Genomic DNA, 15382 nt, shown 5'->3' on the forward strand with positions numbered 1-15382 from the left:
GACTAGTATTCCATTATCTGGATGTACCATAATTTATTTATCCACTCTCCCATTGAAGCATATATTGGTTGCTTCCAAGTTTTGGTAATTATGAATATAGGCATTACAAACATTTGTGTGCCGGTTTTTGAGTAGACATAAGTTTTCAACTCCTTCAGGTAAATATAAATGAGCACAATTGCTGGATCCTATGGTAAGAGTAGGTTTAGTTCTGTAAGAAACCACCAAGCTGGGACTTCCCTGGTGGCGCAGTGGTTAAGAATGCCAATTCAGGGGACACGAGTTCGATCCCTGGTTGGGGAAGATACCACATGCTGCGGAGCAGCTAAGCCCATGCACCACAACTACTGAGCCTGCTCTCTAGAGCCTGTGAGCCACAACTTCTTAGCCTGTGTGCCACAACTGCTGAAGCCCGTGCGCCTAGAGCCCATGCTCCACAACAAGAGAAGCCACTGCAATGTGAAGCCCCGTGCACCACAACAAAGAGTAGCCCCCGCTCGCCACAACTAGAGAAAGCCTGCATGCAGCAATGAAGACTCCATGCAGCCAAAAATTAAAAAAAAAAAAAAAAAAGAAAAGAAACCACTAAGCTGTCATCCAGAGTGGCTGTACCATTTTGCATTCCCACCAACAATGAAAGAGAGTTCCTTTTGCTCCACATCTTCAACAGCACTTTGGTGTTTTCAGTGTTCTGGATTTTGGCCATTCTAATAGGTGTATGGTAGTATCTCACTTTTTAAAAATTTTTATTTCCCTGATGATATATGATGTGGCACATCTTCTTATGTTACTTGTCATCTGTACAGCTTCTTTGGTGAGGTGTCTATTAAGGTCTTTGGCTCACTTTTTAATCAAGTTGTTTGTTTTTTTATTGTTGAGTTTTATGAGCTCTTTGTATATTTTGGATAATAGTTCTTTATCAGATATGTCTTTTGAATATATTTTTCCCCCAGTTTGTGGCTTCTCATTCTCTTGACAGTGTTCTTCACAGAGCAGAAAAATTTGATTTTAATGAAATTCAACTCTCAATTTTTTCTTTCATGGATCATGCCTTTGATGCTGTATGTACAAGTTTATTGCCAAACCCAAGGTCATCTAGATTTTCTCCTATGTTATCTTCCAGTTCTGTAGTTTTGCATTGTACATTTGTGTCTGTGATCCATTTTGAGCTATGTTTTGTGAAGGGTTTAAGGTCTGTGTCTAGATTCATGGTTTTGCGTGTGGATGTCCAACTGTCCCAGCATCACTTGTTGAAAAGACTGTCCTTCCTCTATTCACTTTGCTTTGCTCCTTTGTCAGAGATAAGTTGATTGTGTTTGTGTGGGTCTCATTCTGGGCTCTGTTCTGTTGCAGCTTCATTCATTAATTTGTTCATTTTTAATTAATTAATTAATTTTTGGCTTATGGATGTCCAATCATTCCACCACAGTTTGTTGAAAAGTCTGTCTTTTCCCCCACTGAGTTACCATGGCATTTTGTAGAAATTCGGAGTGTAAGAGTTTACTTCTGGACTCTCGCTTCTGCTCCATTGATCTATATGCCCACTTTTGCACCATTATCACACTGTCTGATTACCTTGATTTTATAAGAAGCTTTGAAATTGGTTCATATAAAACCTCCAACTTTGTTCTTCTTCTTTTTTTTTTCTGTTTTTTTTATCCTAGAGACTTTGCATTTCACATGAATTTTACTCTCAGCTTGTCAATTTCCACAAAAGAGCCTGCTGGGATTTTGATAGGACTGTTGTTAAACTTACAGGTCAGTTTGGGAAGAACTGGCAACTTAACAGTATTGAGTCATCCAATCCAGCAGTCCCCAACCTTTTTGGCACCAGGGACTGGTTTCGTGGAAGACAGTTTTTCCGTGGTGGGGTATGGTTTTGGGATGATTCAAGCGCATTACATTTGTTGTGCACTTTATTTCTATTAATATTACATTTTAATATATAATGAAATAATTATACAACTCACCATAATGCAGAATCATTGGGAGCCCTGAGCTTGTTTTCCTGCAACTAGATGGTCCCATCTGGGGGTGATGGGAGACAGTGACACCTGAAGTGTGTTGCTTATGTCCAGTCTATTATGTAAGATGCAGCTTAATTGTCACTTGCCACTCACTGATAGGGTTTTGATATGATTCTGCAAGCAATTGATTTATTATGATCTCTGTGCAGTCAAACCTCTCTGCTAATGATAATCTGTATTTGCAGCCACTCCCCAGTGCTAGCATCACTGCCTCAGCTCCACCTCAGATCATCAGGCATTAGATTCTCATAAGGAGGGTGCAACCTACATCCTCTCATGCACAGTACACAGTAGGGTTAGTGCTCCTGTGAGAATCTAATGCCGCCACTGATCTGACAGGAGGTGGAACTCTGGCGGTAATACGAGTGTTGGGGAGCGGCTGTAAATACAGATGAAGCTTCGCTCGCTCGCCCGCTGCTCAACTCCTGCTGTGTGGCCTGGTTCCTAACAGGCCATGGACCGGTACTGGTCTGTGGCTTGGAGGTTGGGGACCCTGATCCAATCCATGAACATGGAATTTCTCTTCATTTATTTAGATCTTCTTTAATTTCCCTCAACTATGTTTTGTGCTTTTCAGTATTTAAGGCTTATGCTTCTTTTGTTAAATATATTCCTGAGTATTTACTTTTTAATGCTGTTGTGAGTGGAATTGTATCTTTATTTAATTTTAAACATTCTTAGCTTTGAAGGACTTCACTGTTTGGGGACCATTGTTCTTGTTGTCTATAAAATTGGAAGTTATATAATTGCAACCCAGTTGGTGCTGTTATTTCAGGCACATTTAGGGTAAATTCCAAATTCTTTACAATTACCATCTCAAGTGAATTGGGGTTGCTCGTTGGTCACAGATTATTTATTTATTCATTCATATTGGGCACAAAACCAACTATTTATTTAGCTCACCATTCTTTTGGTTGGCAATTTTGCTGAGGCTCAGCTGGGTGGTTTTCTGCTCTAGGCTGGGCTGGCCTATGCGTCTGTGGTCACCTGCCCACCTGTTTCTTAAGACCAGCTAGATGTTGGCTGGGACCACGAGGGTGCCTGGGCCATGTTTCTCTCCTGGTGGCAGGCTAGCCTGGGTTTGTTCTTGTGTTGAGTGATAGGGATCTGTGAAAGAATGGAGGGGCCCTGGACCCCGAGAGGCCTAGGCTCGGAACTGGTGTGCTCTTGCCAGCTTCATTCTGTTGCTCAAAGTGAGTCACCAGGCCAGCAAGATTGAAGGGGAGAGGAAGTAGACCCCATATCTTGATGGGAGGACCTTCAAAATCACATGCAAAGGTGTGTGGATATAGGACAGGGAATAACTGTGGCCATTTTTCAAACAGTTCACTACAGTAGCATGTAGCTCTGCAATTCAGCTTGGCTAATTAGACTCAGAATCATTTTTTTGTTTGTTTGGGAAATTACTCACCTTTGAATCTTTGCAGACACAAATACCACCTCTTCCAATAGGAGCTGACTATGCGACATATTTCTTTTCCTGGATTCCAGTGCATCTAGAGCACAGGCAGCTGTGCAGCTGGGAAGTGAGGAAGGTGATATAGTTGGGTGTGTGTGGCATTTCTAGCTAGGGTGACAACAGAGGTGACTGACTGCAAGGGTAGGTTCCTGTTGCAGAAGCAGCAACTTTGCTGCTGTTAGTGCTGGTTGCGGTAAAGTTAAATTCAGGGTAGAAAAGTGGGAGAGGTGCCAGCTGTAGCCTCTCTTGCTCTGCAATAGCAGGGTCATTGATGTTCTATGGGAAACAGGACTTAGGCTGTTTGGGTCAGGCGTGCTTTGCCATAATTGGCCATGGTGAACTCTGAACAAGTCCATGCCATGGAGATGCGTTGGCTGGGTCTCCAAGCCCACATCACGGAGAACTTTGATGTTGCCCAGATGTTCCTCCTTCGTTTTGGGGGTCTCTGAACTGTGCACAGTGAGGGAGGGGTGTGAGGAGTATGGGTGCGCGACGGCCTCGCTCTGCTCAGTCACTGGGTTTGCATTTCATTCCAGGGCAATAGCCTAGTGGCCTTGCTCACAGTAATTGACAATGTGTGGGCTGCCCAGTAAGCTGGAGAGCTGGTGGTTTAGGGTGATCTGCTGTTTGGTCTTTAGTGGTTTAGTTTGTGAGGCTGCACTGCTTCCGGATGGTACCAGTGACCTGGCAAGTGGGAGTCCCGCCGGGTCCTGGCAGGCTAGTCCAGCCCAGGGGACAGCACGTGTCTCTTGCTTTCCCCGCAGGCAGCCTGTGTGGTGATGGCACGGGTGTGTGCTACCTGCTGCCTGTCTTAGACACCGTGTTTGTCCGGAGGAGCCATCGCCACCAGGGCCTGGGCCTGGCCATGCTGAGGGACTTCTGCCACACGTTCCGAGAGGACGAGGCCCTGGGCATCAGCTGGCCCATCTCCCCTGCCATGTACCAAGGTAATCACTGCATCGGGAGGAGCGCTTGGGTAACGGGGATGGGTAACTCATATGCGTTCCAGATGATTCTGGGGTGGGAGGTCCCTCAGAGCCGCTGGCACCATGACACACCTGTGAGTTGTCTCTTTCCTCTGAGAAATCTCCTGTTGCTTCAGCACTGAGACTTTAAGCTTGATCACAAGGGGCAAACCTTTCCCAGTCCCTGAGAAGAATTGGATTTAGAAATAATAAGAACCAAATCAACACAGCGTCAGAGAGAAGCAGAATCCAGGGAACCCACTGCGCTGCTGGTTGTTGCTGGGCCTCAGAGGGCCTTTGCTCTTGCACGGGAAGATGCTAGTCATCACTTTGCCTTTCCAACTCGGAGCCCCAGGGGGACCAGGAGCTGAGGGAAGGCAAGCTCCAAATGCACTGAGCCCTGGGCACCTGTGTAGCTCTTACTACAGAAGATGGCTCCCCACATCTGCTCTTGTCCTACCGAGTCCATGTATTAGTCAGGCTTCTCCAGAGAAACAGAACTGGTAGGATATATATATATATAGAGAGAGAGAGAGAGAGAGAGAGAGGGAGAGAGGGAGAGAGGGAGGGAGGGAGGGAGGGAGGGGGGAGGGGGAGAGGAGGGGGAGGGGGGAGAGAGAGAGAGAGAGAAAGAGAGAGAGGGAAAGAGAGAGAGGGAAAGAGAGAGAAGAGATTTATTATAAGAAATTGGCTCAGACAACGTGGAGATTGAGGTATCCTAAGATTACAGTCAGCAAGCTGGAAGCTCAGGAGGACTGATGGTGTGGTTCCAGTCCAAATGCCAACAGGCTTGAGACCCAAGAAAAGCCAGTGTTTCAGTTCAAGTCCAAAGATAGGAAAAGACCAATGTCCCAGCTCAGTCAGTCAGGCAGGAGGAGTTCCTCTCACTTGTGGGAGGGTCAGACTTTTTGTTTTGTAGTCAGGCCCTCAACTGATTGGCTGAGGTCCACCCACAATGGGGAGGGCAATCTGCTTTACTCCGTCTAAGATTCAAATGTGAATCCTGGGACTTCCCTGGTGGCGCAGTGGTTAAGAATCTGCCTGCCAATGCAGGGGACATGGGTTTAACCCCTGGTGTGGGAAGATTCCACATGCTGCAGAGCAGTTAAGCCCGTGTGCCACAACTACTGAGCCTATGCTCTAGAGCCCATGAGCCACAACTACTAAGCCCACGTGCCACAACTACTGAGCCCATGTGCCACAACTGCTGAAGCCTGCACGCCTAGGGCCCATGCTCTGCAAAAAAGAGAAGCCACCACAATGAGAAGCCCGCTCACCGCAATGAAGAGTAGCCCCTGCTCGCCACAACTAGAGAAAGCCCTCACACAGCAACGAAGACCCAACGCAGCCATAAATAAATAAATAATTAATTAAAAATGTGAATCTCATCCAAAAACACCCTCACAGACACACCCAGAATAATGTATGACGAAATGTCTGGATACCCCTGGCCCACTCAAGTTGACGTATAACATGAACTACCACAATCCTTCTCCAGGTTCTGGAAAAGAAATCTTAATATGTATTTGCCAGAGGAAATTCAGAAAGCCCTTATCCTAAATGTTTCACTCCAAATCAGCAAGGGTGGGAGATACTGGGGAGCATCTCCCAGGATCCATGGTCCCCCATGAAGCACATCCACCCCACACTGGGCCCTGCCTCACTTCTTGTCAAACAGATACTTTTGGACCCTTACTATTGAGTTTCCAGTGTCCTTATGGTGTGAGAACAACAGATAGGAGAGAAAAGCTGCGAAAGGCAAGGAAACTTCTGTTGCTCGGAAGTCATAAGAAAACCAGGCGAAAACATATTTTCCTCAAGTGGGTTTGGTCATTTCTTTGTATTTTCAAACTCTCCATCTCTCACGAAACTCTGAAGATCCTGAATTTGTGCAAAGAATACTGGAGGCTTGCTGCACTGGTTTGCTCACTTGGAGGTCTTGGAAAGTTCTGGAACTCCGGCACTGGTTCTCTGTCCATGCCCACCTGCTGTCTATCCCTCCCCTCATTCTCATTTCAGCTCTGAGACTTTGTTTGAGTGTGTTGGCCCCCAGGGCAGCCACCTAGGTCTCTCCTGGGGAGGAGCAGGCTCCAAAGGGCGGGGGCCACCCCCAGGCCAGCACTGCAGAGACCCTCGCAGGGGCCTGTATCTCCACCTGGTAGAGAAAGAAGATCTGAAGGTACTGATTCTGAATCACACTTGGGGTCTCAGTGGCCCAGCCAAGGGTGCTGGGGCCTTGAGCTTCTACGTCACCCTGATTGTGCCTGGGCTCATGCGTGAGCAGGCAGAGTGTGGACAAAGCAGGACAAAGCAGCAGCTGGAGGCTCAAGGCCGGGCCGGATGTGGCTGCTTCAGGCTTCACTGACTGCCTTTTATCCAGTACAGTCCTGCCCTTGGAATGGCCCGGAGGGCCTCCCGCCCAGGGCCCCACGCTTTAGCACCCTGTTGAAGCTGCGCCTCTCTCCACGGGATGAGGAATCTGCGGGTCCAAGAGGATGTTCTCGCCTGGGTGCAGGCCACTCCTAAAGCAGGTCAGGCTACCAGAACCCCAGGGTTCCTGTCAGGGGCTGCCAAGGGCCCAAGTGGACTCTGTCCTGGATCTGTGCTCCCAAGAGCAGAGGATGCCACCAATTTGCACATCCTTAGGCCCTGGGACAGCTGCTGGTGGGGTGTAGGTGGAGCGTGGGCGTGGTGTCCATATTTGCATGCACAGGCCCCTTGCCATGGGCGGGGAGCTGGGATGGGAGGAGGGGTGGGCTGCCAGCTGGGGGCCAGCTCTCTTGGCATCGCCACATTCAGGTGCAAAACTCCAAGGAGTCTAAGAATTCTAAATTTGAAACTGGCTTTTCCTGCTGTTAAGAAGTTATATTTGTCAAGACAGGAGAGCAGAACATTCTCTCTAGCACTCGGCTAGCTTGGCTTACGCCTTTTGAGTACTTAGCATCATGCTCTGTGGGTCTCCATCTGTGCTCTTGCCCTGGGCCTGATGGAGCCCCCAGCACCTGCACTACCAGGAGCAGCTTCCCATTCGGCTGGATTCGGGGCCCTGCCACGTGGAAATGCTGTGAACATAAAAGTCTACAACCTTGAGGGGGTTCTGGAGTCAAGGTGTCTGTGGATGAGCTGGAAGGCTCCCTGGGAGAAGAGGGCTGTGGAAGCTCAGAAAGAGGAAGGACAGTGCCTGTGGAGAGGACCGAGTGGGGTGCCGTTATGGGCTGAATTGGATCCCCCCCAAATTCTAACCCCCAAGGGGACTGTATGTGGAGATGGGGTCTATAAGGAGGTAACTGAGTGTGAGGTTAGATGAGGTCATAAGGGTGGGCCCAGATCCCATAGGACTGGTAAGAGGAGGTCCCAGTAAGAGGAGGAGACTAGGACACAGATGGGTACGGAAGGAAGACGGTGTGAAGACACAGTAAGAAGGTACCATCTCCAAGCTGAGGAGAGAGGTCTCAGGAGAAGGCAAGCCTGCCAACACCTCGATCTCAGACTTCCAGCCTCCAGAGCTGCGAGGCAATAAATGTCTATTGTTTAAGGCCCTGGGTGTGTGGTGTTTTGTTGTGGCCGCCTGAGCAGGCTTAATGGGATGGATGAAAGTGGGAGGCAGGTGAGGAGGATGGCGGGCGGGGTGGTGGGGGTTGGCGTGGGCCAGCGGCAGAGCAGAGAGCTGGGGGTGGGCCGGGCCAGGCTGCAGGAAGGACGGAAGTGGCCGTGCCTGGGGACGCAGACGAGGGACGGCGTGTGTGCACCAGGGCTGCGTGGGCCTCCCTGACTCCTGTGTGCAACTTCCCCTCAGTCTGTAGGAAGTTCCTGGCGGCGCATCCAGAGGAGCGGGGGCGCCTGTGGGAGGCGGAGCCCCCAGGAGCCTGGGGCCAGCGAGTCAACATCTGGCTGAAGGTTCAGCTTCAACAGGCAAGGCGTCCAGATTGTGAGTCGGGGTGAAAGCATGCCCTTTGGTCTGGTTTTTTCCAGTGTCGGTAACGGAAGCACAGATTCACTGGTGCGGATCGAGTCAGGCTGCGCAGACGTTCTGTTTGTTGCTGGTGCAGGAATAGAGGAGGGGGTGAAACCCGGGAGGTGGCATCCTGGCCTTCCTCCACCTCCCATCCTGAACGAACCACACCTTCCAGACCCTCTTGCTCAAATAGATCTCCCCCACTTTAGCCAAATCAGAGACTGCCTGGGACTAAGGGTTCCCTGTTTCCAGTCGGAAAGGGTCATTGAAACATGCAAGAGGATTAATTGCCTCTGTCTAGCAGAAGGTCCCTGGAAAGCATTGTTTCCCGTAGGCAATGTGTGCATCTGGTAAAAATTCTAAGACACACGAGGGTTTGCTGGAAGAGCGAGCTCTGTCCCTTCTCCTCCGGGGAGGGTTCACGTGGGTGTGAGGCAGCCCTGTTACAGACACACAGGCCGTCTTCAGCGAGTTTGTGGCGAGTTTTTTTTTTTTTTTTTTTTTTTTTCGGTAGGCGGGCCTCTCACTGTTGTGGCCTCTCCCGTTGCGGAGCACAGGCTCCGGACGCGCAGGCTCAGCGGCCATGGCTCACGGGCCTAGCTGCTCCGCGGCACGTGGGATCTTCCCAGACTGGGGCACGAACCCATGTCCCCTGCATCGGCAGGCGGACTCTCAACCACTACGCCACCAGGGAAGCCCTGTGGCGGGTTTTTGATGGATGGTGTCTGTGCCCAGGTGGTGGGTCTGAGGGCCGGAGGGGCAAACAGGGTGGCAGACACACATTGTCTTTAGGTCTCCAGGCTGCTTTCTGTCCGCGTTCCCTCCACCTCTCCCAGGTAGGGGAGGATGGCCTCAGCTACAGCTGGAGGTGCAGCTGGGGGCAGGGCTGCAGGGGAGATGGGGGCGAGGGAGCGTCTCTTTAGATTCACCGGCCACGATGAAAGCATGGCTGAGGTACCTTCAGGGTCGAGTGCCACTTCCGAGGCTGCAGGCAGCTCATTAGGGGATGCATGGGCAGGCTGAGGTGCCAGGCTTTCTCTTCCCATGGTGACTGATTCCCCTGAGGTGGCGACAGGGGAGAGTGCCTGGGAGTTTATTGATGATGATGGTGATAGGTTTTGCTCCTCTGGTGCCTTTCCGCTAGGAGGCTTAATGGGTCTTTACAGATATTAATGGGGTGACCGGGCACCTGGGAAGGAGGCTGTGGCAGGGCTGTGACTGTGATCCTAATGAGACAGTTAAGTGACTTGCCCTGTGGCGTAGAAAGTTGGAAATGATGGGAAGCCAGCCAGGGTCCCAGGCCCTTGGCCGACCAGCCGTGTGAGTTTCTCACTGGGCTTCACAAAGGAGCCTGCAGCCCCCATGCCTCCTGGCCTTTGTGGCTTGGATGTTGCACTTCCTTGGCTGGAAATGGAAAACAAAATGGTTTGCCCATCAGAATGTGGAAATCATGTGGAAATTGCATGGGCTGGAGGGGGTTTGCAGGGGAGGACGTTTTTGCATAATTGGGGAGATGGCTTCCTCTGAGGAGAATTCCACTGGGGGTTATTTCAAGAGCTGAGAGAGTTGGTGTGGTCTGGTCAGAGGAAATGAGCTAAAATTCAGATGCCAGCCCTGTCACTTTAACTCACTCTGAGATGCACCAACTCTCTCCTTAAAACGGCAAATGAGGGGACTTTCACAGAGAAGGTTCCAGAAGCATGCTTGAGTCCCTTGAAGGAAGAAGGGTCATCATTATAATTAGGGATATAATTAGATTACCAAGACTATAATTTTTTGAAAAATTCTAAGTTGTGGTCTTTTCACTCCCTGTGTAAATCATGGCTAGTTCCCAGTTTCACCCACACCTCCTGTATCCCCCCAGGGCCAGCAGTCAGGATTTTAATTCACTCGTGAAGGTTTTCCGCCAACCAGCTTCATTTTGTAACAATTTTGTCAGTCGACGCTGACATTCAGGTTTTTTCCAGGCCGGCCGGCTAGTGGGGGCCACAGATGCGATCACAGATTAGCCCAGATGCTCAGCAGTTTCTCTGTTTTTGGTCTGATTCTCTCCTCACGGAAATCAGCAAATGTTAGCCCACTGGGTTTTCCCACCCATCACCAAACAATGCAGATTCTGGAATCTTCTCTTCCTTGGAAATGTCACGAGGCCACTTATTTTAATTTTAGTTTTAATCAGTTATTCTTAGAGTTGCTTTCTTGAATTGTTCTGTTTTTCAAATTCTATCTTTTGTCCCTTTATTTCTGACTATTATTTAGGAGGTTTCCTACAATTTCATGGGCCACAGAAATAGAACTATAAGCCAGAAGCCCGGTGGGGCCCGTTGCTTTTCACATTCTAACTAAGGTGTGGACATATTACAACATTCCACAACATTTCAGCGGGAAATTAACTTCTCCTTTCAAATGTTTTAAAATCTGTTTTTGAAGCAGTGTCATTTGTGGACTGGGGATTTTAGAGTTTGCACGGTCCTGAGTGTTGATAACATCTGTGGCTTATAAAGGCCCTGAAAATATTTACAGGGTTATTCAGACCTTTTGAGAGAAGGAGTTTGTGGGAAACTTTTTTCTTCCTATACTCAGTTACATATGAAGCCTTTGAAACTTGACCAATAGGATCAGAATTCTGTCCGATGTGACTTCCCCATTAGCTTGCACATGCCTAAGTTTCTTTACTGGGGGGGGGGGGGATGAAATTGAATACGTCAACAGTCGATTTTTTTGTTGTTGTTGTTAACGGAAAAAGTTGCTGGAGGCAGGAAGTAATTGCACACAGATTAAAAAAGAATTTTTTTTTCATTTTTAGGTTATATTTTTGCTTTCTTTCCAGGTGAAGTTTTAATAGATTCAGCTGTCATCCATGGGGAAAATACTTTTCTTCTGTTTGTATTTAATTTTTAAAGCTGGAGGGAATGTACATAAAGAGATGTGAAATATTTGAGCTGAGGAAGTGGGGTCATTTTTCTAAAAGCCTGATGCTTAGCAGACTGCAGCTCTAACTTGTTTCAGCTTGTTCTGGAGAGTCAGGCATTACACAGAGCAGTAGCAAGAGCAAGCATATGGGGGTGAGCCAGGCTGGGAAGGGCAGAGAACAGAACCACCACGCTGGATGGGCTTTTTGGTCTAATGCTGCTCTTTGAAAGGTTGTGTGGCTCCCTCTAGTGGCCACTGTTATCTGCTGCAGCATCGGATGGTAAATCATAGGCATCTGCCTTTGACCTACCTGTGTGACTGCTTCTCAGATTCTCATCCTCGTGAGTCCAAATTATCATTAATTTAAAAAAAAGTATTGCACCTTCATTGCTTAGGAATAAAGTACAAGGGAAAGTTTGATAGCTATTAACATACTTCCATCCATAACACATGACACCAAAGTTTCACACATCAGGAAAGGAAGAAAGTTGATAATGGATTATCTACTTCATTCTCTCATTCATTCATTCACTCACTCATTCAGTTGATTACTGTTAACAGAGCATTTCTCAGCACTGGGAAGTGTCCAGGTGATCCGGATACAGTAGTCAATGAGGCTGGCTGAGAAGTATCTGAGCTCATTTATGAGCTTATGGTTTTTGTGAAGGAAAGTACATGGGCAGCTACTACTGTATTATATAAAATCTTACATATCAGAGAAGGCTAAAGAGGGCTGGCATTTTTAGATGCTTATGATTCAATTTTGCCAAACCAAATTTTCCTCATTTATAGAGTCTGGAAATAAACTTTAAACATTTACTTATATAGGTAACAAGTAATATTCTTTATTCGAAAAATGTGTTTCATTTGTATTTTCATGTGTTTCATTTGTATTTTCAGCTCAAATGGAAAACTGCATATTTTTTTCTTAAAGGATCTGAACCCCTCACCACACCTCCACATATGGATTTTGGGGTGTGGGGAGGTGCACAGTAGGATAAGAAAGTCACCCCCTTCCAAGTTGGTACTGATTTGGTAGGAGCGGGGAGAGAGGCTGAATTAACATGTGTGATTATGGTCTCTCTTGTGAGTAAGAATTCCAGTGAGCAAAGAGGGGGGCCAAGGAATAGAATGGGAGATCTGACTGCATTTAATGCCTGAATAGTTGGGAGAATAGATCAAAATTCCAGCTCAGAAATGCTTGAATAGAACCACTCTCCCAATACCTGGAAGGTTTTCCTGTCCTTGGGGGGCATGTAGCAGGTGTCAGGGTGAAGGTCAAAAGGATAGAACTGGGTCGTGGGGTTCCTTGCTTTTGGAAGTGTCCCCATTATATTATTAATCTTTTGACTGTCCAGTCCCTTGGGAGTCACCCCATTTGCTCACCCCACTCTCTTGCTTGGGGAGGGCAGCTCACCCAGGAAATTCCAAGGAGGAAGTGACTGCTCTTGGGTGCACTTCTCAAGACGGTGGACCCGGAATATCCCATAATGGAGAAGACAACAAGGTACAGTGACAAATGTGTGTCATTCTAGGACTAGTCATTGTGTCATGCTCATGAAGTTTCCTAAACACCTCTGCTCTGGGCTCCTCTGGGGCAGTAGGCCCTTGATTTATGCTCAGAATCTCCGAGCTGCAGTGGAAGGAGAGGCCATTGCAATTAGACTTTTCACGGTCCTCTTCTCTAAGCTAGACAAGCTCTGACAAAGCCAAAACTAAACAGAGAACACATGGGAATGAGCCGTAATTTTGCATTGTTAAGGAAATACTGAAAAATCTGAATTTCAGATTCTGTGATGGACCAGTATCTTTCAAGCAGAACTAATGTGTGGACAAATTTATCTTTCTTTCCTTCCCCGCCCCTCAAGCCCAGATGCTAGAAAATGGAATAGGGCATTAGGTTATGAGATGGTTCAGAGCAATGGTAGACAGAACCGCGGGTAAGGATGGTTCCTGAATATTCCTTGCTGGCCTGTTGTCGTCAGTAGTTTATAAGATTTTGGAGTGATACGATTCCATGAGTATTTTCCTGAGGCCAAGCCAGACACTTGTCCACACAAGGTGATTGTGCTGACATCCATTTGCTGGCGTGGAAGGGCCTTTGCTCTGGAATCCCTAAAGAAACGATAATGACATTAAACTCCAAAACTTACAAATGCATTTTGTGGGGAATGCTGCTTATATTGGAAAACAGATGGTTCTGGGATAGAAGACTCAACATCAAAGGCATAAAACATCTCAGAAAGTGCTGGATTATCTTAGAAAAGCTGACTAGTGTCTGACATCAGTTCTAGCCATCTGGCAGAGGAGGGCCTTCCTGTTCCTTGGGTCACAGTGGAAAGATGGGCTGTCAGGCTACTGAACCGAGCGTGTGCTTTGCCTCTGTGCTAATCTCTGACTCTCCTTTTAAACGTTGAAGGCCGTTAGAGGAAGCAGGAGGTGTCCAGTGTGACCTGACGCCTGCGGGCGTGTGTCTGGGGAAGTCTGCGCTTCCCCACTTTTATAGTAGTGCCTCCTTGCCTTGTTCTCTCTTGGATCTCCCCGGGCCAGGACTTCATGTCCCACCACTAAATATATGTTCCCATCAGTAAATCTGTGCTCAGAGCATCTTATGTACAGAACACGGTGTCCCTGCGGCCGGCCTGGTGTGTGAACCTGGCTCGCCTGCTCTGACTCTGAGCTCGCGGTGCGGGGCGCAGCCAGGCCTGTGTTAATTGGGATGCTCTGTTGATTCTTTTCTGGTTTCAGGAGAGGATCAGTGGAGAAGAAGTGGAGAAGAATGATCAAGATTGCGCAGTGACAGAAGCAGCTGGGTGGCTTGCGAGAGCATGCTGGGCTGAGCAGGAGGGGAAGGAAGCCAAGAGGACGGCGGTGGATGCTGGGCTGCCCCCAGGGTCGTGGCGGAAACACATGCGTCCCAGCTCCTAACCCCTAACTCGCAGAGGCTGAGCTGAGTCCACCGAGAGGCTTGCCTAGGCTCCAGGGGACGTGGGTTTGAGAGCTACCTGCCACTCCATGCTCCTGTCGCTGGGAGCTGGCCTCTGTCCTTGCTGTGCTGTCATTTGAGGAGCAAATGACCACACAGACCTTCCTACCTCAGGCTTGATGTGTGGACTCAGGTGATGGGAAGCCTGAGAAGCCCCCCATTTAATCCGAAGGTGCTGTACAGGGGCAAGTAATCATTTTCCCACGCTCAGATTTCAGAAGCCCATTCGTTAAACCTAACATGGTTTCTCTTGCTCAGGATGAATTTGTGAAGACTGCACTGGAACCACATGACTACGCCTCTTTCTTCAGCACAAGGAAGCCCAGGGCTGCCCCGTCCACACTGCAGAAATCCCTCTGGGGTTTGCCCATGACAGCTCTGCTGTAACTGCGAGACCCCAGACACCAGAGGGGTTTCCAAGGAGACATGTTTCTTTCTGGAGAAGCTTCAGCCACGTCGGAAGCTCCCTGAGGTCAGGACCAGGCTGCCTGGTGCACACCCAGGCCTCTGGCTCACGTCTGGCTGGTGCAGGAGGCGCTCAGAGTGGACTCCAGGCGGGCACCAGGATCGTAGCAGCACCTACTTCCCAAGGGAACCACCAGAGGGGACTTCAGGCTGATGGCCCTTCTATAGTATTGGTGCCTTCAGCGGACAGGCTTGTGCTAATAAAGGTGACTGTAAAGGTGACATCCTGGCCTGCATGTGACAGCAACCCCCCTTTCTACATACCTACACAGCCCTGCTCCAGCACGTGCCCAGCCGCCATCAGGGTTCCTGCCCCCCCAGACCTCAGTGAGGACAGGCGAGGCTGGCCGTGGCAAGTGCTGAAGCCTGTTCACAGGGCAAGGCACAGTCCAGGCAGCTTCACGAGGTCTCAGAGCCTGTCTCCTGAGATCGGGATGGGCTTTCTCCGCAGTCAGCATGGGCTCTCCCAGGGTCAGCAGGATTCTTTCCAGGGAAGGCTGGTCAGGTCGTCCTGGGGCGGGCAACCCAAGTGCCGCCTTGACTTCTGGGGAGTGCAAACCTGATTGTATCACCAAGGACACCCCACCCCCTCTGTGGCTCGACACTGTCTTT

The 15382-nt window shown here is 48.9% G+C and overlaps 1 protein-coding gene across 1 annotated transcript in view; it reads left to right on the top strand.

Annotated features, from left to right (window-relative positions):
* Positions 1–14992, top strand: part of LOC309818778 (protein FAM169B-like) — a gene marked incomplete at its 5' end in the record, with an annotated part of 85157 nt that extends 70165 nt beyond the window's left edge. The window contains 4 exons of the mRNA XM_082648713.1: positions 4251–4433; positions 8248–8379; positions 12732–12826; positions 14068–14992. Of these exons, the coding sequence (XP_082504839.1) occupies positions 4251–4433; positions 8248–8379; positions 12732–12826; positions 14068–14247 (590 nt within the window). The 3' untranslated portion in view covers positions 14248–14992. The remainder of the gene's footprint in view (positions 1–4250; positions 4434–8247; positions 8380–12731; positions 12827–14067) is intronic.
* Between the last annotated feature and the right edge of the window lie 390 nt (positions 14993–15382).

This window comes from Grampus griseus, assembly GCF_964374135.1.
Source record: "Grampus griseus genome assembly, chromosome: 2".
NCBI lineage: Eukaryota > Metazoa > Chordata > Mammalia > Artiodactyla > Delphinidae > Grampus > Grampus griseus.